This window comes from Betta splendens, chromosome 24, assembly GCF_900634795.4.
Source record: "Betta splendens chromosome 24, fBetSpl5.4, whole genome shotgun sequence".
NCBI lineage: Eukaryota > Metazoa > Chordata > Actinopteri > Anabantiformes > Osphronemidae > Betta > Betta splendens.
The window spans coordinates 2,344,536-2,371,503 of record NC_040901.2 but is presented as its reverse complement, the minus strand read 5'-3'; the positions used below and the strand labels follow the sequence as shown (position 1 = coordinate 2,371,503).

Here is a 26,968-nt window from a genome sequence, read left to right as displayed (position 1 = left end):
TGTTGAGTGTGTATGGATACATGTCCTGCAGCTTGTGGTTAAGTCGGGCTGCATGTTGCTGCCACCTAACGGAGAAATGTAGTATCAAAACACTCATTTAGAATAGATTTTTTTTTTATTTTTACAAATAACTTATCTGTTACAAAGACAGTTTCCCAGCTAAAATCAAAAACACTTTAGATATCCAAATGATCCTTTTCCATTTACTAAAACATGATTAAACTGCCTCATCACACCAAGGTGCACATAAAGCTGAAACTGGTTTCTTTGGGTTGGAAAAAGAAAAGTTTGGCATAAGTGCTTCAGAGACAATAATTCATCTACATTTAAGTGGGTTTTTGGTTTTTAAAAGGCACTTGGATGTGGCAGAACTGATTATCAAATAGGTCTGAAGGCACTTATGCAAGGCAACATTTCACAAATGTGGAACAAAGTAACAACGTCAAAGTTAATGACAATAAGTAAACTTTAGAAATACCCTCATCAATAAAAGCTTAGGAGGGTGAAAGAAGCCAAATGAGAACAAGAGTACACAGAGTGGACAGTCGTCATGTGCTAAAAACAGCTTCCTGGTCAAGACCTAAAGGAATATTTCCACATCACAGGAAGAGTTCAAACACAAATACTGACGTTGACCTTTGGTACCTCACAGAAACCCAACACAGGCACTTAGTCAGCAACCTGCAGTAACTTATTCTACTAAAAAACGAGTGTCTCTGCACTGAGGTGTAGTTGTCCCCAAACATTCAACCTACATTCCAGTTGTCAGATAAGATAGCGATTTGTCATGTTGCTTGTTGACCCTTTTCCTCCCTGCATTGAACAAATCTAAACAAACAAACAAAAAAAAAAAACTACTGCTGGCATCTGCAGATCGTACACAGGACATCGAGCAAATCCACGAGTGATTGTTGGAACCTGGCAGGCGTAGCTTTGTGAGGACCGATTCTATTGCTCTGTTCCTCCGCTCCTGCGAGGCTTCAACTCTCAGACATCAAGTAAAAAGCTTAAAAAGGGAGCGTGGTGCTTATTGGTTTGATAGAGGGAAATGGAACAAAGAAGTTAATAAAGTCTATAAGGGTATACTTACAGGAAATACAAATGATTCATAGTGTGACAAAGAAGGCTTTCAGGACACATTCTAAAATTATGTACAGTAAAAGCTCAAAGGAAGTTTCTGCCTCCATGGACTGTACACAACACATGCAACACGGTTTCCTTTGTTTTCCTTAACTGACGATGGGAGAAACAGGAGACATAATTCTGAAGGAGAGGAGGGCAAGATGCACGTTTGGATGACAGAGACGCTGCCAGCTCCTTCCGCACCACCTGAAATTACCAAACAAACTTTAAAAGTCTACGAGGAGTCTGTTAGTTTTCCCTTCAGGTGGAGAGCAAAGGCCAAACACGGTTCCCAAAATCCCAAGGAAGAAAGGCACAAATCTGGAGTCAGTGTGAGGCACAGTGACGCCTGCTGGTGATGTGTGCTGTCATACTGCGGTGCCACGCTTGTAATACTGTAGGTGGGAGCAGCAAGGTATCCCCCAGGATCAACTAGACAAAAGGGAGAAGGTGACCCCACCAAAGCCCAGTCTCTACAGTGAGGTATCATCCAAGTCTCAGGAGGAAGGAAGATGTAAACACTATCCAGTCAAGCCTTCAGTGGACAGCATTCTACAAACCCTACTGGGGAGAAAGCACAATAGGCCAGACGATGCAGTGACTATGCCCTCATCCCCGTTTTCATACACCGAGGGAAGCAGGAAAAAGAAAGGCCCCTTTAGTCTAGTCAGGTAGAGGCAGACGGGCGGAGGAGCAGGGTGGCGGTGCGGCAGGGCCTCCTCGGCTCAGAAGTGCCGTGGGAACTCGCACTGTTCACAGCGGTTGAGAAGGGGGTGGTTGAGGAAGGTGCAAGCCGTACAGTTCCATTGCGCCCCCTCTTCCTCCTCCTGGTCGGCAGCTGGCTTCACATTCTCACTGCTCGCATCTGTGATGGAGAGAAGAACAAGGCGTCAGAGAAGGTCATGTGTTTGTGGTGAAGTGAGTGCTGTGGTGTTTGCTCGTCTGGTCCACAGCTTTGCTACACTAAGAAAAAATGCATCTGAAATGTGGTAAAGACAAATGCTGCAAATATATTTGTAGACCAGGTTAAAGCTGATGAATGCAGGGATGAAGGATGAAAGCAGGAGAACAGAGGTACCAACCGAGTGGCAGGGGAGGGGAGGGGCCACAGGAGGGCTTCATCCTGAGCTCAGAGGTCACATTATATCTACACCCTCTCCTGCCTGGCCCCAAGCGTGACAGAGACAGACGGATGGGAGGAGGTGAGGTCAGCACAGGGAAAAGAGAAGAGTCATGAATAGGCTGAGACCACTATCTGTCAAAAGGAGTTCCCAGGGCTGGTCAACACATTTTCAACTTTCACTGGCCTGATAACCCATAAGTTATTTAATTATATCAGTATAAACCTGAGGACACATGAAAACAAATTGAGATGATTTAGTAGCGACAGCACTTGTTAGTTGGAGTTAGTGAAGCATAATTAATGTTCTTCCAGTAGCCACATGACTACTCTGCCTATTGATCAAGAGAAACACATTTCTACACACCCGTGTTGTCAAGATCAGGCTTAGTTAAGATATCTTTCGTTTAATTCAGCCTCCAGCTTTAGAGTCTCAAACTTTCCATTATCACTGCATCAGCGATTATAACAAGGGTTAAACCAATCCTAGTAAATCATCCTGAAGCCAAATAACACTGACACAGCACAGGACACCCAATAGATGACCAGGAAGCCCTTTGTACTCACCTATGGAAGAAGTACCTTTGGGTTTGGGTGGGACCGGACCAAGAAACCCAATGTTGTCATAAAAATTATGGATTGCACTGTGATTGAAGTATGGTCCTGGAAGCAGAGGGATGTCAGGGGAAACTGGCTTTTAATGAGCAGGGGCCTCATGTACAAAGGGTATGTAGGCACAAACACTTGGCCCTTGACTCGTCCCTATGCATGCAAATATTCAGATGTATCAATAACAACGTGTAAAAATGTGCGTAGATCTACGGCTGCTCCCTGAATAGTGCAAGTACTTTGCTATAGCTATTGGATCAATGTGCAAATAATCTGAAGACAGGAGGATATTACGGGGGCCCAGGCCACAGTGCTGTTTATCTGCATTTGCATGTCACAGCATCAATACTGGTCCATGGTTTAATGTAGAGACTTCCTATTAGTTGCTGAACACAGTGTCAGGACTTTGTAATAAGCTCCTCAATCCCACATTGACTGGGATTGTAGATCCGTGTTTAGAAGCGATTGATACATCTGGACTCTGTTCTACTTGCAGTTTTCTGGAAAATCTTCACAAGTCTTTGTATGTTGTTGAGCATGTATACACCTATGTACAGAGGTGGTTTACTTATCATCAACAAAACAAAAATGAAGAATAATAGCAATAATTAACGTTTAGTTTTGGACAGTAACTATGAAGCTTAGCAGGAATGTTTCTAAACACTGGAAAGTGTCCCATGGCCTGTCTTTAGATGTCCAAACCGATGTTGATTTAGCTGTCACTCTGTAACGTTGACCTTTCCTTCACCTGAATACGAGGCTGATCCCGGTCTGTGGTGGAGTGCTGCCGCTTGGCCAATAAAACCGTGTTTCAAACCAGTAACAGGATATAATTCAGGAAGAGCTAGTAGTTAACATTACAAGGGTCATCCTGAGAGGGGTGTGTGTGTGTGTGTGTGTGTGTGTGTGTGTGTGTGTGTGTGTGTGTGTGTGTGTGTGTGTGTGTGTGTGTGTGTGTGTGTGTGTGAGAGAGAGAGAGAGAGAGTATGGATAGCGGAGATAAGCAAACAGAGGCACAGACTGGGAAGGGACCCTACCTTTGGCTTGAAGGAGATCTATTTCTTTGGTTAGGCAGTCGATGTCGATCTGGAGTGACCGGTTTTTGCTCCGCAACTGCTTCATTTCATCAATCTGCCACAGAGTAAAACAGAATTGTCTGAGCCTAATAAAACCCATGCTCCAGATATGAGGACACTGATTATACTGCAAGTCAGTGGAGCAGAGCACCAGAGCTGACCCAGCCCCCTCCCAGTCCCAGATAATCGCACCCAATTGATGCTCATACATTTTCTCTGAAGTAACTACTCAGATTGCAAAAAAGGAAAGCTAAGAGCCACAAGCAGATTTGGGAGTCGTGTTGTTTCACATTACATTACATGAAGTAGAGTAGATGATAGCCCCCTGAGTTTCCTATCTGTAACGCAACAGCTGCTGTCAAATGTTCTAAAGAGGAAGCTCACAGAGGGAATCTGCACGGCCGAGTTGGATCTCTCAAGCCGTCGTCTGGTCAGGTCATTCTCCATCTCGTTGACTTCCTCTTTTAGCTTCTCTAGCTTCTTTTTCTTTAGCTCCAGCTCGTGCCACAGCCTCTCCATGCGGGCCTTCTGGTGGACCAACAATGCTGGAAGACAAACACACATACACACACACACACACACATGCACGCACGCACATACCATCAGCAACAATTATCATTAATATTGAAAAAAACAAAACAAAAGATAATGAACACCGTCCTGTGGATAAACCGGTTCAACCTCTCATGCACCCGTCAAACCGGTTTTGATCAGCGACAGAGAAACTAAAAAAAAATTGCTCACAATCAGTGTTTTTCAGTTCCATCATCTACTGTGGTAACACGAAGAGGCTACACTGAAAACACTGGAGCCAGAAGACGACCCTCTGACATAGTGCAACACATTACCCAGACATCAACAAACAACCCAAGTCCACAAACACCCTGCAGCACCAAGGTTCAAGTTAGTCCCACCTCCCGGCTTCAGGCTTTCTGAACTGACACATGGCTTAACTGATCACGTGCAGTATGTGGTGGCGTTTATTGAGTCTGCTCGACTTTTCTCTACCACTGCTCTAATATCTTTTCAACAGAGAACTAAAAGCAGCTGAGGTATAAAAAAAACTAAATGCGGGTCAGTACCAGGGGCAGCATGAATGATTTGCAGCACCCTCTGAGAGGAAGTCAATACAGTGCAGGAGCCACAGTTGATGACTCACATGCAACACAGTGAAACCGCCAAAAAAGGAAACAGCAGTGTGCTCTGACATGTTTGACTCAAAACTACAGAATCCAACAGTCTGGGAGATTATCAAGGCAAACAAACTGGAATCATCACTCAAAGCTTCTGTGTGTCTGTCCCTCACAGGAGGTGAACATGAAAACAGTGCTTCTACACTGACTGACTTCAACCACCTGAAAAGCAGGCCAAAACAGCCCAACATGGGGAAGATGGCAACATTGATCCTCCTGCAAGTAGCAAGGAAGACCATCCTGTAGTTGAAATGCAGATCTCAATCAACATTTCTGAATTCCCTCTGGAAATGTTCTTCCACAAGCCCAGAAAAATACACTGTAGTGACAAAAGCTGATCAGTTGACTGCTGTAAAAGAATCACAATGATTCATATTCCAACCTCTGGGAAACACTACAGCTGTTTCCGTTTGTCTGGTCCAAGCTGAGAGTAGACATTAACTGACTCACACTTCGGGATCTGAGTTGTGTCTGCTTGTGAATGGAATCCACACAAAGCGTCTATCTCAGTGGTCACACTCAGCATTGCTCACCTTGTGTGTACGCTGCGTCATCGGAACCCATGCTGAGCCTGCGGTGCTCACTCGGCCTCTCCATGTGCGGTGAAAGCGGGTCTGAGAGATGGAGGGGGTCGGGCTCCACAAAGTGGTGGTCTGGGGGTAGGCTGAGGAGGTTGGTGGGCTCAAAGGTGGGTGACACAACTCCTGGGGACACAGCTGGGGGCTTATTGGGGGACACGGTGATTTTAAAAGTATATTTGGTGTTGGGCTGAGTCACCACCACACGAGGGGAAGAAGCTGTACTGCCACCTCCCACAGAGGAACGGGTCTTGGGTGGATGGTGGTGAATGTAGGTGGAGCCCATGCTCACTTGGCCGGCCATTGCTCTAGGTCCAGATGGTCCCTGTAAGGGAGGGTTGGCTGAGATATAGACAGTGGGAGGGTTTCTCCCTCCACTGTCGTCACTGGAGGCATTAGCAGAAATGTAAAATTTGGGCTGGGCGCGAGAGCCAGCCGATGCCATGACTGCTTCATCAGAGGGAGTGATAGCAGCAGTAGGTGGGCTGGCAGAGATGTAAACAGTAGGTTGGCTGCGGCTCAGGCCCTGGCCTCCAATGGAAAGAGGTGTGGTGGGAACAGCAGCCACCCCAGTTGAAGAGGAGGAAGATGAAGGACAGGAGGAGGAGGTGGAGGAAGAACGTGGCCCACTGCTTGTCCGCAGCACAGCTGTAGCTGTAGAGTTGCTCCTTTGAGGCGATTCAAGTTTGATCTCTATCTGATTCTTCCGTGGGCCTGTTGAGATGTTCTGGATGTTGTACTGGCTGATGGGCATGACGGAGGAGGAGCATGAGGAGACAGCGGAGGAGGGTTGGCCTCCACTGGGGATAAAAGGGGGCGCTTGGGAGTTTGTGGGAGAGCTGATTGGCATGTAGACATGAGAGGTCTGGTGCTGTGAGGTATGTGAGGAGCCGGACCAGGAGCCAGACAGAGAGGGGGGGTGCGACACCTGGAAGATTTGCTGCTGGGGCTGGGACGTGGGGCTGTATTGCGCCCTGCTGCCCTGTTGCTGGTTCTGCCGACTTGTACCAGACTGACTAAGATAGGGCCTGATGTAAATGGAGTTACCCTGTGGACTGCTCACCCCCGGCTGTGGCCCTCCATGTATGTGCAAAGACGTTGGGGTGTTGCGTCCTGTCTGTATGTTAGGGGCCAGTGTCACGGTGATGGGGTTGAAGCGGGGCATCTGTTGGCCACCCATTGCTGTTCCTTTTACACCCATGGGGCAAAGTCCAAGGTGCTGAGGAGGCTGCGGTTTGCGTGTGGGCTCCATCACGCCAAATCCACTGAGACTGGAGGGCACCTGCACTGGAGCGGACTGGGGCTCGTGGGAAAAGAAGTCACTGTTGGGGACCTGGCCTGTCTGTAGGGGCCCGTCACTCAGGCTGTGGACCAGAGTCCGGCTGCCGTTCATCCTCAGGTTGTCCCGAATCGGGGCCACATGCACATTCTGAGATTGGGGGACCAGGTTCAGCTGGGTCATGTGATTACGGAGCCTACTGAAGCCGGGGTCGTCTGAGAAGCTCAGGTTTCCCTCCTCACTGTACAGGTAGCCTGGACTGACCTTGGACAAGTACTCACAGCAAGCGTCTAAATTGTTGTTGTTCTTAAAAAACAACAACAAAAAAGAGGAATAAAACATAAAGACCTGGTCCTGATGACCAATGAATGATGATCTTTAGTGACAGATGTGACATCTTGCCTACCTGCAGAACACACTGAGAAACAACACCCTCTGGGACTTCTGGGAACTTCTGGCGCAGGTCATGCAAAACCTGAATGTCAATCTGGTGGCTTCCCTGTGCCATTCGTATGTCGCCAGGTCAGGACTGCTTGTTCTGTTCAACACACTGGGGCGTCAGGTGTAACAGCAAGTCACTTTGATCTTTAACATGTTCTGCAAAGAATAAAAAAAAAAATTGTCAGGATTATTCAGAACGCAAATGTGTTGCAAACTGTCGCTACCACCTGAACCACCATGCCGCCTACCAACACCCGCTTAATTTCTATAATATTTAGATCATTTTAATGGTTGAATAATTCATAATTTGTCTACATGATCACCGTTTCCGTCCATGCATTATTAGACGTAGCGGCAGTTTTAGAGCACCCATGTCATACCAGCTCGCTGCCACTGGTTGAAAATGAAATATCACAATGTTTTTCTTTTGGCTTCATTTCAATTATATAAACAAAAGACAATGAAAACTATGCTTAATATTTCTCTGAGGTTGTATGTGTGTAATACTAAACCCTGTTACAATGAGATGAAGAAATTTAAAATTTAGCACATGAAATGGACAAACATCTACAAAAAAACAAAACTTTTATAAAAGTAGAATTTATTTTAATATTAGCAAAACCTTCTTAGATTCACCTGCACAAAAAAAACTCAAACTAACACTGAGCACAAGTATGTTTCAAATGAGAAAAGGTTGTACTGCCACTGTTCACATTCAAAAGAAAAACTAAGAACACTGCCTCCAGTCCTTGAAGTCACATTTTAAACAGTTAGTCCAAAGGAAATCTCAGACTCTCGGGTGTTTTGCTTCTACTTTTGAGAAAGAAAAGTTTTGACAATAGTGACATGAAGCTTAGGATTCACAAGCACTTGAAATAAAAGCCGTGTCTTGTATCACCCACACTTTTCGCCAAACCACATGGTTGTGAAACATCTTCCTGTGGGAGGTTCAGATATGTCATTCAAAACACTGAGACATGAAGAACACCCTGTTCTGCTCTGTGCCTGCTGATAGAGTGATGAAGAGCAGAGGCACAAGTGACAGGTCTGACCATGCTTTAGTGTCGATTTTACGGTTTAAAGCAACAGAACATCACCAACACTTACGTGAGGGTAAGAAGGATGTGATTTAACATTGGCTACTTATGTTTGACAGGACGGATTATCTGAGCAGCCGTAGTTCTGTCCCATCAAGGTGAAAGGTTGTGAAAGAGCATGAGCCCTTTGGCTACGGTCAGTTGTATATAGGAGCCTATATTCAGGGGATTTTTTTCAGAAATTAGGCAAGAGGACAAAAGTAATGAATTAATAGAGAATGCACTGAAATATATTAGTCAGCCTTGTTACTTGCAACAAAATAAAACTCTCAGAAGAAGCCTGACACTGCATGAGACTCTAAATATGAAAACTAAAGATGGAGCATTAATGTACCTAAGCCTGCAGAGAACAAAACTTTACAGTACTGAGGCCTTGGTCTTCTGCGGTGAGTTTACATCCATTTTTTAATGCATGAGCAACCACTTGACTCAGAAAACCAGTCAACAAATGAGGCCCTGCTCCAGCGTCTGGCCCACTCAGCTGTTTTGGGAAAGGAAATTCAATACTTCACAAGTAGCAGGTCAACAGTGCGGCGAGGCTGTGTCTCAACTTCAAAAACAACTAGGTCCACACCTCTTCACGGTTCGTAATTACAAGCTGCAGCATGTGTGAGGGTGGCAAACTGGTCCTGGCTGTCCCTGGAGGCACTGGAGGACCACGGCTTGAGGCAGAGATCCAGACAATGCTTCTATTGCTAAGGCTGTTGCTCACTTTGCCAACGCATTGACCTGCAGCCCCACACTGACTTCTGGAGGTAGCAGGCCAGCCATTCTCCGTCAACAGGCTCTTTGACGCTGCCAAACTGAATTTAACTAAAAATGGCCTAAACAAGTTGAAGCAAAAGAAAACATAGATTAAAAAATTCAACCCATCACCCAAGTACTAGTTAACAAAGATGTTACAGATTAGTAAAAACAAAAAGGACTACAGAGAAAAAACTGATTGAATCCCAAGTTCTATCAGAAATGTCCTCCACCAGCCAAGGAGCATCACATGGAACATCTTAACTCCTGAGTGTTGGTCCAGCAAAGTGTAAACAAACTGGGACTAATGTGTTGCTGGCAGACGCCCCAGAGAAGCAAGAGAGGCGAACACACTCAGTGGTGCATGAATGCTATATTGTACAGCAGAACACACCCATGGGCTACTGTTGCAAGGATCAATACCGACTGTGTGCATTAATCAATTCAGATTATTTTTACAACAGGAACAAGATGTGCATTCCCACTTAAATATTAATTAATGTGAGTAATGCATTTACAAAAGGTGCTTTTAATCAAAACATCCATATGGTAGCAGCCAAAAACATGTGTCCTGTGTAAAGAAACCAAATGCTGGGTTTGATCTGTTCTGCATGATAAAAGAAGTCCAATAATTTTATCATCACAATTTTAACAGTTAGATAAACACGGCGCAAAGGACAAAACGGTCTAATATGCTAATGCTGTGTATCAAATGTGGGGTACGGCCCTACCTCCCCGTCATCATATACATAACTCTTATCCAGCTTGTACAGATATCACTAGCACACACTGGTCTGGCCATCGCCAGCAAAATTCAACATAGTCACAGTATGACTGAAACAGCCTGATGTCTGCTAGACTGCTCTCAGTTCAGAATAATGCTGAATTAATGTGAATGGAGTTGGAGTCTGGCCCAAAACAAATAACACAAATGTGTTGTTCTTGCGATTTATGTTGTTTATGTACAAGACAGATTTTGCTGGAAAGAAGGCTATCTCATGTACAGTCTCAGTTTAGGTTTGGGAATTTGCAAGTGTGTAATAGACTTTAAAAGCAACACACAACAAAGCATGTCCCTGTGGATCTGCTTGAACCACTTCATTTTAGAAACAGTTGGAAGTCAAATGAAAATCAAAACATTTATAACTGTTCCATTCATACCTTAGATGGCAGCTCTAATGGGAACAAACAAAAACGGTCTGCACTTGTACTGTCTTTTTTGTTCTTGTTCATCCACATTAGCTCATTAAAGATTACTAAGATTAGTCTGACTGAATGTGGTGCCCACCACAGACACAAAACACAAACTGCAATGGTGGCATACACTAGGTTTAAAGATTAAAAATGAGCTAAGATATAGACACACACATATATTATGTGCATATATTATCCAGTCTCAGAAACTTTATGCACAGATCTAAAACTGCACTCAACTGTGCCATGAAGCCGAGGCCTCCCAGAGCACACTGAGCTGAGTTTAACTCTGCAGAATAGCCTGCTTGGCTTTAGTTACTCTCAAATGTGTGTGCCTTTGATTGTGGAGGAAAGTTTGTACAGGAAATCAAAAATTCTTCAGCACCACAGCCTGCAGCTGGTAGCTGATTGGAAGCAGACAAGAGACCAGCTCCCCAGGTTGACCAAACCCCTTTCTCAAGTCAATGTGGGAAAGAAAAAGGTCAGCGAGACATGGAGATGCTCCTGTCTCCTTAACGATAGTGGTCTGCCAGAGCAACCTTTAAAAAACGGAAATGGGTTTTAGAACAGGTAACTATAAAATGGAACAACTCAGCCACATGGATTTACAGCAGTAGCACCAACATCAAATGTTATTAGTAACTGTATTATGATGAAAATGTCCATGTGTCATTTTACAAAGCAATTTTTGTAGTAGATAAGCTGCTTAAGAGAAAGAATAGAGAACCATTCTTCCCAGTCACTGTTGAACATCTTAACCACAAAGCCCTCTGCAGCCAGGCCAAGAGCAATATGCACAGAGTATCATACTGTCAAACTCAAATACTAATAATGAATGTTGTTCCAGTGTTGGAAAACATTTGTGATTTCAGCAACAGTGTTGACAACAAGTGCTAAAATTTTTATTATATACTACTTACTTAATATATTCAAATAATATTTAGAATTCAGCTGTTGAGTCAAAGAATACAAGAGAGTTTGGTTCTGTGTTGTCAGCACCTCCTTGGGGTTAGCCCTAACCCTAACCACCTTCTAAAAATAGAAAATAAAGAGCTGTATCCAAAACCAATTATCTTTTTGTTTGTTTTTTGTAAAAATGAAAGGCTCTGTGTGCACAAATCAGGCAGCATTTACTCAGATCCTAGCACCAATCCTAGCAGTAGGATTGGTGCTCTCTCTCTACCTTCATGGTGAAACCACTGACCTAACACAGACTAACCCACTGAGCAGGTGCAGTATAATCTACAGACAAAGACTGTGTGTACACCTTGCTGGACAGCTTTAGCAAACTGTTGGCATCCTTCACAGGCAGTGCAATTTTGCTGGAAACCCTGCCACAGGCTATGAGGAGGGTGGATATTTGATGCAACCAATCCAAATCAGGACACAGCGACAGTCCAAACCTTTAACATGGGTACACAAAGCAGTCAGATGCAGGTCTAGGCACTTTATGCGACAGGATAGAACACAGTCAGTGTAGTGTACTACTACTACTTACTTTTTACTTAATCAGTAAAAATGTTGGTGGACCAAGTTTTACAGCACAATCCGTATGATAAAGATCTGGTTCGACACCTCTCCACGGATATCAAATGAAAACTTCTATTTTACTGATCCTTCTATTTCTAGGCCAATTCAACATCTTTTTGTTTTTGTTTTTTAAGTGACCCACAATCAATTGAGATTGAGAGAGCTTAAGGTCGAAGAGCTCAAGATCATCCACAACAAGTCATAATAGTGCTGTCAGGTTTCCCAAAACACCAGCAGACTTCTCAGGGTAAAACTAAAGAAGTCCCCATACCAGGTAGCTTCATTATTGAGGGTTTCTGGCCCCTTGATGGTCTTTGTCACATCACACCAACCCAGCAGTGAACTCAAGTTAAGTGAAAAGTGATCTGATACCAGTAAGGAGGGAGGATGCAGACTGTGGCAGGGTGCTGTGCTAAAAGAAGGTCTGAAACAGTTGGTTCTGATGGATTTTCCACCAAGCGTTTCAAAGGCTACTCAACTTTACTGGCCAGCTGCGTGGCAGCAGATTCCTCCACTACATGATTCACTATTACAGATTATTTGTCAGTCAAGAGCCATGACTGGAGCTTTTACAAGTCCTGTTGCTGACTCCTTCATTGCACTGTCCAATACTATATTTTACAATATTCTCTAACTTAGCACCACTATACAAATGAAGATACATTAGACGTGAACACTTAGATTAGCCACTACAGTTAATCAAGAGTAAGATACAAAACAGTAGGGCGGCTTGTGTGTATTCTGGTACAGTAAGTATTCCATGACCAGTCCGAGATATAAGGATACATATAAAATGACAAACAAATACCAGACATAACTCTGATGTCCTTCCCACAGCCTCACCTTTGTAATCCCCACAAAAGAAAAATGTCAAAAATTGGTCACACACACGCACGCACACTCGCGCGCACACATGACGTCTGTCATAGCTAAGCCACTTAGCCAATACAGGCCTACTGTGCACCAGGCCAGACCCTTTATTGCCACAGAACATGCACTTACTGTACGTCACCATGCCCTTTGAAGTGCACAAACAGAGGGACATTAGCAGCACATCTGTCGTTGGTCAGCTCATTCTACGACTTTACTCAAAACTCCTAATTAACATTAACGTACAGAAAAGAAGACTTACTGTATGACAGTCTATGACATCTGTCTTTGTTACAGATGCCAAGAATGACCACAACAGGGCAAAGACAACCTTAGCAAGGCATAATCTGTACGGTCAGATATAGTGGAGGGACTTCTTTGACCCAAAGTTCACCAGGAATTTGATCAAAATCCCAATTTCAGATTAAAAAGTGACATCAATTTGTGACGTTTGTGACAGTATAAGGCTGTAATCTTCACAACGGAACATCCTTCTAATTACTGGCTAAATTCTACTATTGTGATGCAGAAAAAGTTATTGACTCTCTCCAGTATTAATGGACCTCTGTGTGCATGCCTGAGGAGAAAATCTTGCACCGGAAATGTTTCCTGCAGCTGTTAGGAGTATCATTCCCCACCTTGAGGCCAACCACAAAACAAATAGCAGCCAAGTCATGTGACTCTTCTGCTGCTGAGATGCCATTCTATCTTATTCCACTTCTCTTAAAACATTTGAGTCACACTTGGAGTGTCGAGTCTACCTCAGTGAGCAGACCCTTTACCAGTCAGTGATCGAGATCACTGACTGGTAATACAATATTATAAAACTGGCTATAGAAAACTGTGTGTTACACGTACAGAAGTTTGACGTGTATGTGTAACATTCAGGTGTCCGATCAGACACAAATGTTGAGGCGAACGTGTTTTGGTGGACTAATTTCAGTCTGGTCAAGTCTAGTATTTTTAGATACCACCCTAAGTTCTGGTTTTAGAGGGCTCTAGTATGAAAAATATTCATGAAAATTGTCTTTAGTGGGTCATGGTGGGCGAGTTTGGTTCTCTTTCCTTGGAGCTCAGGTAGCAAAACATTAATGCAGGGTCTAATTTTAGACCACTACTAGTGCAAATATTTCAGAGCCCTACGCGGCCAGTTACCCTTGGCAAAGCTGCACTGAACCACAACAAACAAAGGCTTTTCAGTTGGGTGGTTTTGGTTGTCCACCACACCCTATGCTTTTAGAGAAAGGGCACATCTTTGCAACTAAAGCAATAATGGAGTTATTCTACTTGCTTCAGTGGAAGTGGAAAAAATTCCCTAAAAAGTTCTTTTGGGCACAAGGAGCCCAGACTCCATAGGGTGCAGGGACAAAGAGTCGACCCAGCGTGCCAGCCATCACCCATAGCAAAACAATGGAGGCATTAGAGAGAGTCAGCAGAAGAGACAGCCCAGGCAGCAGGACCATGCACCCCAGGTTAAGAACAGAAGACATACACATCCACACAACCATACATGAACTCACCCACATTAACACCTGTACCATGCAGCTTTCACTATTTATGGAGATGGCAGGTCTCTGACTAGTGCCTGTGTGGCACCAGGCAGGGCCCACGGCACTTCTGGAGTCATCATCCCCCAAGGGTAGGACGGTAATAATTTGAAATTCTACCTTGTCTAAGAACGTCTCCATGGCATGGATCATGTGTGATGTTTCATCTTTTATTAATTGCTGAATGGTTTGCTTTCTCTTATGGCTGGCTTTGTTGGCACAGTCTAAGTTCTCCAGATGTAATTGTTCTACGTGGAAGTTTCTCTGTCAATTATAATGCCTAATTCCAGTTTTAGATTCCTCAAGCCATCCAAGACGTCATTGTGTAAAGAACAAGCATATATAATCCAGAGATTTCATTTTCTGTCTCTACTTCTGACTCATGTAACATGTTCTTTATTTGAGTATGAAATAATTCTGCCATGTTTAGCAGCCATTGCAGATAAAACAAGGTCAGGTTTCTGGTGTGTCATTGATATTTTATGAAAGCTGCTCACTCTCTTCATGTAAATAATAAAAAAACTTAATCTTTAATGATGTATCATATTCCAATTCTTTCTTGGTGGCGTGGCTGTCTTAAAGAAACAGAGACTGATCACTGATTGTGGCAGAATCAATACTGGTGTCCGAGAAGTCTGATAGGACTGAATTATTTACTATAATGTAGTGAGAATGACAAAGTGGAGAGAAGATGTTTAGATGTGTCATCTCTGTTGACATAGGGCACATTTGTTACAATGAAATTTCTCTACATTAAATCCATCCTCCTCCTCCTATAATAAAATCAGAGTGAGCAGATGAAGAACTTGTGAAAGAAAGGTAATCAGTTTTCTCTTCTAGATCTAATAGTATAATTATGAATGAAGCAACAAAAAACACCTTTCCAGAATACCCCCTTACTAAAGAAGGTTGGGGGTAAGGTATATAGAAGTCTGAAAAAAATCAAAGAATTAATTAAAAGTCTTGAAATAGACAATGTCATTTCCTGTCTCCTTCAAGGAATTTTAGCAAACTGGGGTGCATTTACTAATCCCAAAAAACAAATTGATATTCTGGGGTAACAACCGTAATGACATTTAAGTGAAAACAAGGAAGTAACAGAAGGCATTATGATGATTTGTTCACAACCAATTTCTAAAGGTTATCTTGGGTCATGTTTCCCCACCACTCTAAACAAGTAGAATATATAATAACATATCCACTGGGATGTGCCCATTTATTAAATTGTGCAACAAGACCACAGAATGTGAAAATGGGATGGGGTGTGTGCATTAGTATGTAGCTTCTAGACAACCATACTGATGCAGTTTAGTGTTTTAAGGCATGGAGGGATTGCACTTCTATGACCAAAATACGGCGCAGCTTTCGAGAGCTCCCACTGCCTCCACCAACTTTTTTTAGCCCATTTTGCATGCTACGGTAGGCCTGTAACATGGGATACTGCAGCCAACGCTGGTTATTCTTGCCATATCATACCTTTCATTAGAGTTTTTCCAAAGCGTAGTAATTAATTGTAGTATCATTGTTTATTAAAATCTAAATTAGAAGTAGTAACCAACATCTGGAACACCACCACAGTATGTTATAAAAACAAGAGTCATTCCTGTCACAGCATGTTCCGCAAATAACCAGTTTCTGAAACAATCTTGTTTCCGTAGCAGTAGGACAGTAGAGTACTCTGATTTCCCCAGGTGATGGTTACTCTGGCACATAACCAGGTTAGGAGGCAATTCACAAACGCCCATGTGCAGAATAAAGGCTGAGGTTGCCTGCAGGAGATGCTGCATGGGATCAATACAGGGAGCGATGTCCATCTGTGTGTCAAGTGTTAATCCACTTCTCCCACACAAACATCAGCGAGCATGCCTCCAAACAAAGCCAGAGGAAGACATGAAACAAGCTTAGCACGCCTCCTGTATGAGCAGATTTCTGGTAACATGGTTGTTCTGCTTTTACCAAAGACACCCCGTGTCGCTGAGTGAGCTGGTTACTGCAGTGCTTCTAAACACACAAGGTTTGTAGATTCCTTAAACCATCTTATCAACCTGCATTGAACTACACTGGATTTACTACCCACACACCTTTTTTATTGATACTACAAAGTGCAAAGTGAGGAGTTTCTCAGAGCAGTGTGTGACAAGAGGAAGTGTGTTTGTGTCACACACACATATCCTGCTGCAGAGGCTATGGTCTGCACGACTCTGAGGAGAGGCCAAAGATAAACAGCTAAACCACCTTCCTGTATACTGTCGCTCATGGGTTGCATTCATACTCACGTTTGTGGAAACGGAGTGACATGCAACCTTATAAGACTACAAAAAAAGTGAAATGAACCCCATGTTAAATCATGAGACTTGTTTTTTTTATTCTAATAATCTTTAATCTCTATTATTTTCTTTATTAAAAATTTTACATCTACAGCCTGAAACATCCATCTGAATCTAAATTAAAAATAAACAAACAAATCAGTTTCTTTCTACAGGTTACAAGCATCTGACAACATCATAGTTTAACAGGAGGATATGACAGAGTGAATAAAACCTGTTGGTCCTACACTTCCAAGAGTGAAATTGCTTAAACTAAAGAAATTCCACTGCTTACAAATTATACTCAAACACATAAGTATTACGACAGGTTGGGTTCAGTGTGACTGCCTTAACGTTATGCTGTGACAGCATGTTTAGCACATTTTCTTTTCTAATCTCACCACTTTATTGCATCCAATGACCAATTAAAAAAAAAACCTTTGGTGAAAGTAAACACTTCAAGCGCAACACTGATCCCACTGATCCCACTAACAACGAAGAAGTGTCTCAAGAGCTGCACTGCAGTCTTTCCAAACATGTGTGTTTAACACAACAATGGCTCTGGTTCCAATTAGTTTAAATGGTACAGTACATCCAAAGGAAGGCAGCGGAAGAACTCTGTATTTCTTTAATTGATAGTTGTGCTTCTATCCTATTTCATAAACGAGTTTTGAACAACACTTCATTAGAAAGAAAGTGCTTCTTTACTCATTCCCATGTTAGAGTTTAATTCATTATTATTATTATTTAGCTGTTGTTAAGCCTTGTGAATTATGGGGTTAATGTACAGTACCATCAGAATTTAATTTAAATGAATAGTTAGTCCATTTTATACATGTAATTACTGGTGTGTGTTTCATTAAGTTAATAAAAAAAGAGTCAATCTCTAAGATAATGTATATATGAAATTGTAATAAACAGGATTTAAATTATTTGTGATGAATGTGGAAAACTATTTAAAATCTGCTTATAACTGCTATAGCCAACAACAACAACAACAACGTTTCACACTCATTTCTACACTGTAGATGCACATCATGGCGTTTCTTCTACCAGCTTCACCTGAATCTGTGATATATTCATGGTCACGTTGCATAAGACATATTGTGTTCAGGCCAAATCATGTCACATACAGGCAAAGGCACCTCTTCTTACCAAAACATCTGGGTTTCTATATAAAACCAGCTACTAGTCTTACATGGCCATAGTTAACGTGTCACTCTGCTGCTAAAGCAAACAAGAACAGAGCTGAGAAGCCAAAGCTGCCAAGCAGTATACAACAGAGAGATTTCACTTGCTTGAGGTGAGGAAGTAAGCAGAGGGTGAAAACCTGTCCTGCAGTGAGCTGAGAGGGATTCATTAATTTAGAGTCAGTCTTTATAGCCAAGACATGTGAAAGCTGCCTTGTCAAATGTGCTCTAGAATTCATTGCATTCCCGAGTGAGAGAAGCTTGATTGCAACACTTCCACATAGTGGTTAGAGGTTTAAGCATTTATACTGTAATTGAATAACTGGCTTTGTAAAAGTTTGAGTACTGTTCAGAGAAACAATACACTATCAATATTTTATTACACAATTATTTGACAATATTCCACATTGTGTTACTATGGTTTTATTTTGAAAACCCGATTACGGTGTAGGGTATTTAACAGTCAGATGTATAATAAATAACAAAGCAAATTTTCATAGAGGTTTTTATTTTAAATAGTAGTATATAGTAATAATAAAAAACATAAAAAACACAACTGATAAAAACATCTGCACAGCGGCCACAACAATCTATTCTGAAGATTTCTGTGTATTTAATTTGATGTCTTATGTGAATGGTTCATAGTAAGAGTGACAGTTAGAGTGACACTAAAAGAGGAAGTATAGGCATTAAAACACTCATTGTAGCATTGTAAAATCCCAGATTTATTCATTCCTCTTGGGAAATGCATAACCAATAAAAGGTGCAAGTTGACCATTTTATTATTATTATTATTATTATTATTATTATTATTATTATTGTTATTATTATTATTATTATTATTATTATTATTATTATTATTATTATTATACACACCTATGCAAATATTGGAGACTGTCTCATAAAGTGTGTGGATAAGCCACTGAAGTGTGTCACTGCAACATATCTTGCTATCATGTCTGCAGAACCAATGACTGGTTAATGCTTGTGTGAAGCAGCCCCTCTACATGACCAAGATTGGTACAAGGCTAATGACAATGAGGAGTCAATCTTTATCTATACAGCCTTAGTCTGGGTAAAACCAACCAAAACTCAATGCTTAACTTCTATTGTTCATTTTTTTGTGCAGACTGTAGTAACTCAAGGTCCAGATATTATTGTCAGGCCATGATCAACACAATATTAAAATTTAATCCCATTTTAAACTTTAAAATGCTGCAGATACACAAAGCCTTTATACTTGTGTGCAAGTGCACGATTGCAAAGAATTTTTAAATGCAATGCAAATGTATCAAAATGCAAGTTGGTAAACAAGCAATTTACAAGCACGTGGCCATTAGAGGTGCAGTGGACTATGATGAGAGGACCAAAAGCAGCATGTGTAATGGAGGACTCCATGTAAAGTGGAGAAGTCAGGAGCTGGACAGGGGGAGGGGGCGCCAATAAGAGTCTCTCATTCTGACAGCAACACATGGTGGGGGAGGGTCAAAAACCAAACTGTCTTCCTGAGTCTGCACTACTGGCATAACTTGATGGCTCCTTCCTATACACCTACTAGATCCCCCTTTGGCTTTTTAAGGACATTTTTAACACCAATTAAATAATAAAATAATCAAGACAAGTTACTAAGCATGAAAGAACATGCACCTCATGACATATACACATTCAGAGTTTATAGTTTGAAAACAATGACACAGTAGAGACATGCTTGTGTTAAACACTCTCAAAGAGTGTCATAATAAAAATAATCATATTCGGTATAGAAACTACACATTCCCTCCTGTTTGCTCTGCGTGGTCGTAGGTCGTTATGAAAACTACAAATGATAGTTCAGGAAACAGGTTTTTCAAGAAAGAAAACTTAAGTCGTGGCATAAATCTCGCAACAACATGTCACAAACTCTGCTTAGTGTAAAGGGCCTCAAACTGAAGTTAGTTAGCCTTGCTTGTTTTATTAAAAGGACAAGGGTGCTTTCAAGTCTCATTTTTCAAGTCTATTAATCAGCAGTAAGACAAAAAATAAATCTAATCTGCTTGTCCATTTAATCTTCTTACTTAATGACTCCCAAACAAAACAAAGCCAAAAGTGGCAAATCAGCAAGGCCTCCTAGCAACATGTTTGCCCAGCTTCAGGCACACATGGTTTCGGTTAGGGGTCTGCACCTATAAACAGTCGGCCATGGCAGCTTATTGGTCAGGAAGTGCAATGTTGACTGCAAGTCAAGACAGGCACAAGCTGTTAATGAATGACATACACTCTTACAGTCTAGCTGTGACAACACTGTTTAAATCACAGGCGTTCATAGGCTGACAGAGAAGTCGTTGCCCACTCTGAATCGGTGAAGTCAAGCATTACGGAGCTGACATGACGGATAAAGAGTGAAGTAAAAAACTAAGATTGTAAAAACAACCCAGGTAGGTAGGTAAGCAGGTAGATTTGGTGTTAAAAGTGTGTCTCATATCATGCTTACCTAGGTTTAGGACATCAAAAGGCAGCTTCAGCTTTAAGATGTTCGTTGGTCAGAGTGTGATTACCCGCCTAGAGACTTTTAATCCACAACAAACCTTGTGCATAATTTCCCTGCTGGCTGGATGGGCTGGTCTAAATATTATCCTAAGTGATACAACATGCAGAAACACACCCTTCATACACCCAGATGGAGGTTTCACTGGTCACTGGTCACCCGCTAACGTGAACTGAATGAAGCTCTGTAACCAGGCTCTGCATATAAAAGCATCTCACACAACAAACAGTAATGTGTGTCACATTTGTTTGCAAACACCTTGGTTAAATGCAATTCAAACATCACCGATGTGAAAGAAGAAGAACAGGCAAAAAAAGAAACCCTCTTTTGTACACATCTGCCTAGAAGCTTACAACTACACATCTCTGTTCCTTCTGAACGTCCCTATCTGGAAAAACTGTCAAACGGTGCCTCCAGTTGATGCTTCCCGTACTGTATGTGATTTCACGTGAATTAATGGTATCACGCAGGAACAGATTCGCATATCTCCGAGTAAAGCTCTGACACCTTCACACCCTGTAACTGTCACAAAACTAGACCTCTCCCTGATGACGGACCATGTGAAAAGCACGTAGTGATCGTTTAATAACTGCATTTCCTACGGAGCCAAACTGCCATTAATGCTGCGTCTATTCAACTCAGCGCAGTTGTGCAAGACTTAAACCGACGTTGGTGTTTACACCTGAGGAACAACAAAAAGGCCAGAACACAGCCATGGATGTATGTAAAAATATGCTAGCTTCATGAGAAGGTTTCACTAAGACACTTTGTTACTGTATTAAAAAGGTATAAACAAGGGCTCGGGCTTTGATGGGTATTCTTTGGGGCATCTTAGCTCCGAGCATGAGATTAACCGAAGATGCACTTTTATGATTTAACGGTTCCATCCAAGACTTGGTCTTGCGACGTTTCAGCGGGGAGCTCAATGGAAAAAGCAGCCTAAAATTGTTCCAATCGTGTAGCAGCGTTAGGACAACAGGGACCCGTGAAATCCACGAGCATTTATTAGCAGATGTGATATGAAGCTAACGAGTTTGGAACTTTCGGCGGCGCTTTGCTAACTTTAGCGAGCGAACACTTAGCTAGCTAGGCTAACGCGGCTAGCTGCTACTGTAGCGCTGGACAAAACTTTTCCACATATCAACGTTTCTTCTCTCCGTTTTCCTCCAGACGTTGCGGCTTCAGGTACAAGCGTGTGTCGCCCCAAACGGTAAAACGCTGGTGCGTTTCACACATTGGCGCGTCCGGAGGAGTTAACTTACCTTCCCGTCTCCGCCGCCGCTCCCCGGGCCGCCTTTAACACCCGCCGCCGGACCTCCGGAGGGTCGCGGAGCTACGAGAGGTGACGCCGAGAGGGAATCGGCTACTACCGGGGAGACGAAGATCCAACTGCTCCGAGGCCCCCGGGCCTAGTGTGTCCTCGAACCAGCGTGAGGAGGAGGTATCCCGCGCCTCGGCCCTCCGTCGTTTGACAGGGACTCGGGAACAGCTTTCTGACAGCTCCGCTTCTTCGGCCCCCCCTCCCCGCGGCAGCCCTTAACTTTTCTCTTTTTGCTCACTTCTAGCAGATACGAATCAAAATACTGCCACAGAATATGGCGGCTGCCTGAGCAGTAGTTATCGCGAGAGGAGCCGATGTTTTTCCTTTTTTCACGTTTCCAAGGTTGTGCTGAGGGAGGGGAAGGATTGAGAAACGGGCCCAAGTCCTGAGCAAGTGAAGGCGAAACGGGACAGGAGAAGAATGCAGGGGATCGATGTCTGACGGCAAAAGACATAAATCCACAATAAACCGAAATGATAAAATAGACCACGGTAACAGCTGCCACACTTAACTATCCCCGAAGAATTTAGAGCAGCTCAAAACCTGATATTGCAATTAATGGTATAAATGTTTAAGCAAGGCCTGAATGTGGAAAGATTGGAATGTTTATGTGGGGAAAAAAACCCAGGGCAGGCTATTGAAGATTATTACAGTTGTTACACCTGGTCAAGGACTTTTTTTTTTTAAAATTCAGTATTAAGTTTCCTCATAACTGTATGAGCTCATTATTTTTTTCATGATCACTTTTTCGATCCAATTTCTGATCATTGTCATAATCATCACAGACTCGATATATATTTCTGTTTCAATGTCCAGAATGAACAATTGCTTTGAAGGAGAAATTAGAATCCTGTCTTTCTATCAGGATGACAATAGCACGGGTTATGGATTAAAGCTCTAGTTTCCACACAGACAGAGACAGCTGCTCATGAGAACCCATGAAAAGGGACTTTGCATTTGTCCTTTAGTAAACTGGGTGGAAACATATGAAGTGACTCACACACACAAACACTCACTCTGTGGCCCTGCTCTCGCACACACTGTGGCCCCTGGGCGAACTGAAATCCCCTTCAATGTGAGACGCAAAGCAGCAGCAGCATAGTGCAGTCTCTTCATGTGCTGAAGGCATGAAGGTCAGGGTCGGGGGGGCTTAGTGAATCAGCACAAAGAATTTACATTTACAATTTCTCCAGTCGTCTGCAGTGCAAGTGGAAGTGGACAGTGCCTTGTTCCTCCACAGCCAGCACAAAAACTCATCTCACGTGCTTACAAACACGATAGCATGCTCCACCTGAGGGAAGAGAACCCACAACAAGAGCCTGAGAAGCCCAGCTTCTGGACCTGCTGTGGTTCTGTGCTGCTGCTCCGATAGGCCGGCCACCCACATTTTTGGCATGGAGGCCCGTTTCTCACGCTCTGAAGACAGCTTGTCACGGGTCAGCAGTTTACATTTAGCTCTGCGGCGCGTCTCTCCTCATTATTCCCCATGTTAAGCAAACTCCTGCGCTTGTCCACTGGCCATTTGGAGCAAGTGAGATGCCTCGGCGCTAACATGCTTTACACAGTACTGCTGAGGATGAAGGGAAGCAAGAGGAAGGACTGATGTGAAAGCACTGCAGCATGTAGAGCTTCTGTTATTGTGACCAGTGTAGCTTCAGTGTCCACATCACATGATACAGTCCACTGTGTTAATCAGAGCGACAGAATTGTTTCATTACTGGTTTCGTTTATCCAGCTGACAGTTGTAAACGGACACACATGGGCAAAGAGGAGCCATGTGTGCACAGCAACAACTCAGACAGGCTCACTTTTAATAGTTTACCTGCAGCTTGGCTCTAACAGAAGATAACACTCTGGGCCGTGCTCATATCTCCTATCACCTCGGTCTGATATTTAAATAAGACATGACATTCAGTCTAATGGTTCAGACAGGGGTCACATAGTTAAATACCCATAATGCATTGGATCTAGGATCATAAACAAAGGCTATCCACATCTCATTTGACTCACTGGTAAAAACATCAGCACTGAAACCACACTTATGTACTTTACATCCAATAGAAACGGACTCTGGACTTTTCTAGTCATACAGGAGGACCGTTTATAAATCCATGAAACTCGCTGTGGATCAAACTCAGGACGTTCTCGTACGCAGTAAGGCACAGCCACAGACAACACCAGCGAGGAGAGTCAGGCATCAAGGTGCCCGAACGGCCTGTCAACAAGCTCCAGACACCTCTGAGGTCAGACTTACGCCTTCCAGCTGCAGTGGACAGAATGGCCACAGAGCTGCAGCCTGGTGTCTACTGGCTCCTGTTCTATAGCCGGCACAAACATGAGCGAGCGAGCAAGCAAGCATTCATCCATCCATACAATGTCCTCATCACTGTCTCAGTTTTCTGACGGACTGATTATCAATCAGAAGGCTGTAATGATTCAGGCCTCATAGTTCTACCTTGCTTCAGTAACACTTCTTTAGACACATGGATTGCTTTGATTGATTTTGGTTAGTGTCAACTCCAGTATCCAACTCCAGCTGAGAGTCATAAGGTGTAATGACTTTGCCCCCTACGAGCTCCATTCTAGCAAGTTTATTCAAACACGCCAACAACCAGGGACATAACAGTGAATATGCTCATATTGTTTTCTGGATGACTTGTAATGATGATGAACATGGATGTTTAATGATAACCAAGTTGGGTAAAAAAAGAATGTGTCCTTTTTATAATCAAATATTTGGAGTATTAAACATGTTTGCACATTGTCAGCATTTATTTAGTAGATTGAATTCATATGAATTCATATGAACCATATGGGCATATGAGGGTAAATACCTACTGTAACATGAAATTATCTTTTAAAGGTCAGCGGTAGAGAGCTGTAAATGGTTACAATACTACTTTAATATAAAAAGCGGGATGATGTGGCTGAGAAACTGACACATCAGCATCCCACACAACAGTGAAGACTAGTACTGTGTCGCAGTATACTCACAGTATACTGTGCCCAGTGCAACACACCAACCAGCAGCTGGTCCAGATTCTTAAACCAGTTCAACATACTGTAGTTTACATTTAAAAATCACCTCCTGCTGCTAATCACATGACGGGTTGAATGGTTAGCATCTGTAATGTGATCACCTCAAAAACCAGCAATGATCCTCTGATACGTCTGACTGTTAAGTTCCACAATGATGTTTACTCCACTGGGGGAGGATTTCCTCAGCATCACCCAGAGGCAAGGTGGAGGAAACATGATCATCGGTGGTAATGCATTCTGCTGAATAGTCTCCAAGTCATAAATCTCCTTCAAGTGGCAGCAGTAGCTCTGCAGGCAAAGCTGTCATGACGCTGCCAAGTCCCGGCTTGTCTTCACTGGTTCCCCTTGTCACACCACCGGTCTACGAAGAGAAGTGAAAGCAGAGCTTCCTGGGTCTGTCATGCACGATATGCTAAAGGTGAATGTGCTTGGGGTCAGAATGTGTGAGGAACAGCCTCAGTGGGAGCGTTACATGCCAGGATGCAACTTTCATCACCTCAGACAGATCTGTCACATTTACTTTTCACTAACTGCTGCCTCTGACAAAAAGAATGTTCATGTGACAGATTAATGTTCTCTCATAATTGAAAGTGCTGCTGGAGAACATACTAACAAAAACACAGGTTCTCCGTCCTGGTCCTCTTTATGGAGAAAGAAACCTCCAGCAGAACCAGGCTCAAAGTGGGCGAATGTGTGTCTGGGCTGTTTGGAGTGAAAGACAAAAAAGAGAGAAGAAACAAAAAGCAGCCACTGACAGAGACAGGACAGTTGGACCAGCAACTAACACAGACATGACGATTAGACGAGTAACAAAACACAGACAGGACGGTTGGATCAGTAACACAACACAGGACGGCTGGACCAGTAACAGTACACACGATGGTTGGACCAGTAACAGAAAACAGGTCGGTTGGACCATTAACAGAACACAGACAGGACGGTTGGACCAGTAACAAAACACAGGGCAGCTGGACCAGTAACAGAACACACAACATACTGGTTGGACCAGTAACAGAAAACAGAACGGTTGGACCAGTAACTAAACACAGACAGGACGGTTGGACGGTTGGACCAGTAACAGAACACAGGGCGGTTGGACCAGTAACTAAACACAGATAGGATGGTTGGACCAGTAACAGAACACAGGGCGGCTGGACTAGTAACAGAACACAGGACGGTTGGACCAGTAACAGAACTCAAGATGGCTGGACCAGTAACCAAACACAGACAGGACGGCTGGACCAGTAACTAAACACAGACAGGATGGTTGGACCAGTAACAGAACACAGGACGGCTGGACCAGTAACTAAACACAGACAGGACGGTAGGACCAGTAACAGAACACAGGACAGTTGGACCAGTAACTAAACACAGACACGACGGTTGGACCAGTAACAGAACACAGGACGGTTTGACCAGTAACTTAACACAGACGGGACGTTTGGACCAGTAACAGAACACAAGACGGTTGAACCAGTAACTAAACACAGACGGGACGGTTGGACCAGTAACAGAACACAGAATGGATGGACTAGTATCTAAGCAGACTACACACTAGAATGAGGGTGGTTGCCATTGAGCAATCCACATGGTGCAATGATTAACGAAGTCCAATGAATAGGAGGCCAGTCCTTTAGGTCCAAGCAAAGATACATCTGAGAACAAACTGCAGGAATTAATTCACTCAAGGTATGAATAGAACAGAACAAGACAGGATCAGCAAAAAAGACAGAAGACAGAAAATGACACGCTCCCTGAAATGAGTGAAGTGGAAAATGCAACACAGGTGAAGTTGATTACCAAAATAAATCTGCCCTTCAAAATTAAATGTCAAAAAAAACATTACAAGTTGACCAAAAAGTTCAACCAAAAGTTCAATGTTGTGACCAACACAAATGAAACGAAACAGTGATGATGCCTGGTCCACATCCACAAAGCCAACAGGCAGACCGTGAGCTGTGGGTGAAGGGGGTTAATAGAAGCTCTGTCCTGCTGCACACAGATGGTTCTTCAGGCTGAGCTGGTACATCTCTACCAGCTCAGCCTGACACAAGCCTCTGTCATGTCATCATATAACACACAACATGCATCTTATTAGTATGGCTTGATTTGGCTTCTCACTGGCGACATGCAGGAAGGCATCATGTCTTTTGTTGTCTACAAATCCATTTGTTCCAATTCCTCTGAC

At 43.1% G+C, this 26,968-nt stretch overlaps 1 protein-coding gene across 3 annotated transcripts; it reads right to left on the bottom strand.

Annotated features, from left to right (window-relative positions):
• Nucleotides 1-96: 96 nt before the first annotated feature.
• On the bottom strand, nt 97-22,048 carry tab2 (TGF-beta activated kinase 1 (MAP3K7) binding protein 2). 3 transcript variants are annotated; one of them, XM_029141123.3, is made up of 8 exons: nt 21,683-22,048; nt 7,384-7,574; nt 5,654-7,283; nt 4,312-4,472; nt 3,889-3,982; nt 2,810-2,905; nt 2,205-2,285; nt 97-1,987 (listed from the first exon to the last, which is right to left on the bottom strand). In XM_029141123.3, the coding sequence occupies exons 2-8, from the start codon at nt 7,483-7,485 to the stop codon at nt 1,848-1,850; spliced, it is 2,304 nt and encodes a 767-aa protein (XP_028996956.1). In that variant the 5' UTR covers nt 7,486-7,574; nt 21,683-22,048; the 3' UTR covers nt 97-1,847. The 3 variants fall into 3 exon arrangements, with proteins under 3 accessions (XP_028996956.1, XP_028996957.1, XP_028996958.1); XM_029141124.3 differs by lacking the exon at nt 2,205-2,285; XM_029141125.3 differs by lacking the exons at nt 2,205-2,285; nt 2,810-2,905.
• Between the last annotated feature and the right edge of the window lie 4,920 nt (nt 22,049-26,968).

What these genes read in the sequence shown, in the direction of transcription:
- tab2 (XM_029141123.3), bottom strand. Translation starts at nt 7,485, where the DNA reads ATGGCACAGGGAAGCCACCAGATTGACATTCAGGTTTTGCATGACCTG. An exon ending in CGGCCGTGCAGATTCCCTCT is followed by an intron (nt 3,983 to 4,311) that starts GTGAGCTTCCTC and finishes ACTCTGTGGCAG; the next exon opens with ATTGATGAAATGAAGCAGTT. An exon ending in CAAAGGTACTTCTTCCATAG is followed by an intron (nt 2,286 to 2,809) that starts GTGAGTACAAAG and finishes GCTTGGGGCCAG; the next exon opens with GCAGGAGAGGGTGTAGATAT.